The 3058-nt window shown below is 46.2% G+C and overlaps 1 protein-coding gene across 1 annotated transcript; it reads right to left on the minus strand.

Moving 5' to 3' along the window:
- Positions 1-2042: 2042 nt before the first annotated feature.
- MAA_10064 (RTA-like protein) lies at positions 2043-3058 on the minus strand (the record flags this gene model as incomplete). The annotated part of the gene is made up of 3 exons (XM_007828062.2): positions 2043-2245; positions 2297-2679; positions 2742-3058. The coding sequence occupies 3 exons, from the start codon at positions 3056-3058 to the stop codon at positions 2043-2045; spliced, it is 903 nt and encodes a 300-aa protein (XP_007826253.2).

The following is a 3058-nucleotide window of genomic DNA, read 5'->3' on the forward strand; positions in this document are numbered from 1 at the left end:
TCCGGAAGTCACAGACCCCTTATCAACCCTGATCTATTTTTCTAGCACGAAAATATGTCTGCCACACGTTCCAATGGCTTTTGGAACGTCTTGGCAAACCTAGATCGTGAGGAGGAAGGTGCAGAAATACATAGCTCCTTTTAGCCGCTCTGTGGATGTCGTTAAAAGACTGCGGAACTCATTTCCTTGTTCAAGATGCATCAAAACGTTATCAGGACCATGCAGAAGCTAAACGATTGCATCCATGCTAAGCGGCGCACACACATTTTTAACAGCCGCTCCCTTTTCTCCATGCTACCCTGACATAACTAGCGTAGTGATACGGCATTCATTAGCTACTATTCGTCACATAAAACTCCGCCTACTGGAGATAGGGCCATCGATTTTCTTCAGAACCTCTCAGCTTTTGTACTCAAAGTTTGAGCCAGTAGACTGGAGTCTGGGTGTTACAAACGTAAGCGAAGGCTGAAATCTATATGTGAGCAAGATGTGCACAGCAACACCCGAATGGAGAAGGAGCTCATTCTGTTACGACAACAAAACATCAGCATCACAACCGTGTACCCGCGACAAAGCAATGATGTTATTTAGTGAACGGCATTATTACTGCTACATAAATTTTGATTCTCATCCTTCAAATAAATGGAGCATCTCCGAGTGTTGCAGTATTTGGCTCGAACGCATGTGGCCAGATTACGCAATGTAAGAGTGTTATAAACCGATTACCGTGGCTAGTAACTACATGTACTTATCAAAACGCTTAGTTACTTACAGTATTGTAACAATGTGTTGGGCAAAATCCACTGTAGGTACTAGACCTCAGTGGACGCGTACTTCTCTAAAGACCTTAGACTGATTTAAATCGAATGATGTAGCGGGAATATTCGCGAAAGACCTGGGAACCCAGGCGAACCTATAAGCGAAGCCCGGCATGGCCGAGCTCGCGTAAAAAGCCCTACCGTGGGGGTCACGATAGGCGTCGCTACGTCGTATAGTTGGGGAATGCAGAGGTTGCTGTGAATCGCTATACTGACAATTAATAACAATTAATGGCCGAGGCCAGCAGGGCCTCGGAAATCTAGGCTGAAGCTGGTTAGGCGGTCGGTCAATGTTGCCTCTGCTCATTGAACACGCAACCGTTTTACCACCTGGGTCGCAATAGTGGTCGTAATACTGCTGCCTTGAGGCAGCAGTATTCTGAAGGTATTAAAGATGTGACGTTTCATCGGTAGAAGGAGGGGGGGGAAAGGTCATGAATATACAGCATTTCTCAATAACTATAGCTAATAGACATCTAAAAATGCGTCACAATGAGTCTCATCACGTGAAAAAGGAAGCGTTATGATGTGAAGGGTGCAACTAAATTACGACAAAATGCATCTGAGGCTAGGCGGAATGGTATTACATGAGAATTTTTCATGATCTGAATGCTCGTCCTTTCAACTCTCAATATTCCCCGATCCTTGTTCTTATCTGGCCATCACTCCAGTCTCCAGATACGCGTCATGCCTTGTTCCGCCATGATGAATTGTGGAACACTTCTGCCAAGAATAAGCCAGAAGCCCAGGGTCAAAGCACCGAGTCATGTTCTGCAAAAGACAGGAAGCATCAACCCAAGACGATTCCTGTTTCGGGCCTAATTTTAACTCAGCTCCCACTTCAAACTCAAGTCGTGTCGAGCATGTAACGGGCTGAGCCCGATGTGGCCCGGCTTACACTCTCGCCTTCGGCCTGGGCCAGCCGGCTTGGACCCTGTTAGATTTCACGATGCCCTACATGAATTACTACCGGGGTTGTGGTCAAAAATGATGATTGTTCAATACTATTATTCATTGATGCTTGTATGTTCCGTGTGTTCTCGTTGGACAGTAGACTTTGTATTCCTAATATTTGTATGTCATCAAATTGATTTCCGGCTCCTATCAACTGCAATGGACCGAGTTATAGTGTTTACCATCTTTTCAGCCCTGTTTTACTCCATCAAGTTCTATAATTGAATACTTCTCCTTTTGCGCCGTCTTCGGGTATCTCATTGAAGATGTTTACTTCAGCGACCCCCAAGCTCCTTTGAAGCAAAAACCTGGGTGAAATATCGTTATGGCAATTGCAGCAAGCGTGATCATCGGACCTTCAAAAATCATGAACAGAACCTCATCATTTGCCAATTTCCCGGCGAAGCCTTCCTGCAACTCTGCTAAGCGGTACACGCATCGAATAAAAATTGCTATCGTGGCGATTCCGGTCGCTGTACCTGTCAGTTACTGCTTCACACCGACCAGTAACAGGTTTGACTCACCCCACGGAAACGCCTTGACCATTGTTGACATTCTCAATTTTGAAGCTTTCTGTTCCTGAACCCCATTCAAACCTCTTAATCTCCACCCGAAGTCTCCCGAAAGGATAATAAATGTCCATAGACTAGCCACCTGGAACGATAAACCGGCAATCATTACATTGACGCCTGTGTGTTTGAGATTGCTATCGCCGTCGGTGGCAGCAAATGCACCACCTGTCGCTTGTAGGGCTAGACTGACGACGTCACATGTTACAAAGATTATCGTGTAGGTGCGAGGCGCAAAACGAGCCAGGTATGCGCCGTGGACCACAATGAGCCGCGAAAGCGATAGATAGACAGCTGCTGATAGAAAGGCGGGACCAATAGTTAGGCAGATGAGGTATCTGTTCCTAAATTAGCATAGCTCCTTGGGACCTGGAGTGGTTCAACAAGCAAAATAGCATACATTAAAAAAGGATCCATCTTGAAGGGGTCATTGTGCATCTGTAAACGCCCTACATATCCTATGACCTCCAGCACCAAGCCAAGCACCATGGCGATAGAGAACCCCCATGTTCGGTATATGATTCCAAGAACAGATTGGGCGAGAAGCAGAACAGCGAAGATGATCAAGTACGTGAGGTTGCCGCTTTCGGAGGGCTGATATTGGACTTGTGCATAGGAAAGCGAGCAAGTGTCGACATTGCATCTGAAGTAAGGAATGATGGTGCCGTCAAGACTTGGGACCAATAGCGTGCCCGAGGAGTCGGTAGGAAGAGACAT

This window comes from Metarhizium robertsii (assembly GCF_000187425.2).
Source record: "Metarhizium robertsii ARSEF 23 chromosome Unknown MAA_Scf_17, whole genome shotgun sequence".
NCBI classification, from domain to species: domain Eukaryota; kingdom Fungi; phylum Ascomycota; class Sordariomycetes; order Hypocreales; family Clavicipitaceae; genus Metarhizium; species Metarhizium robertsii.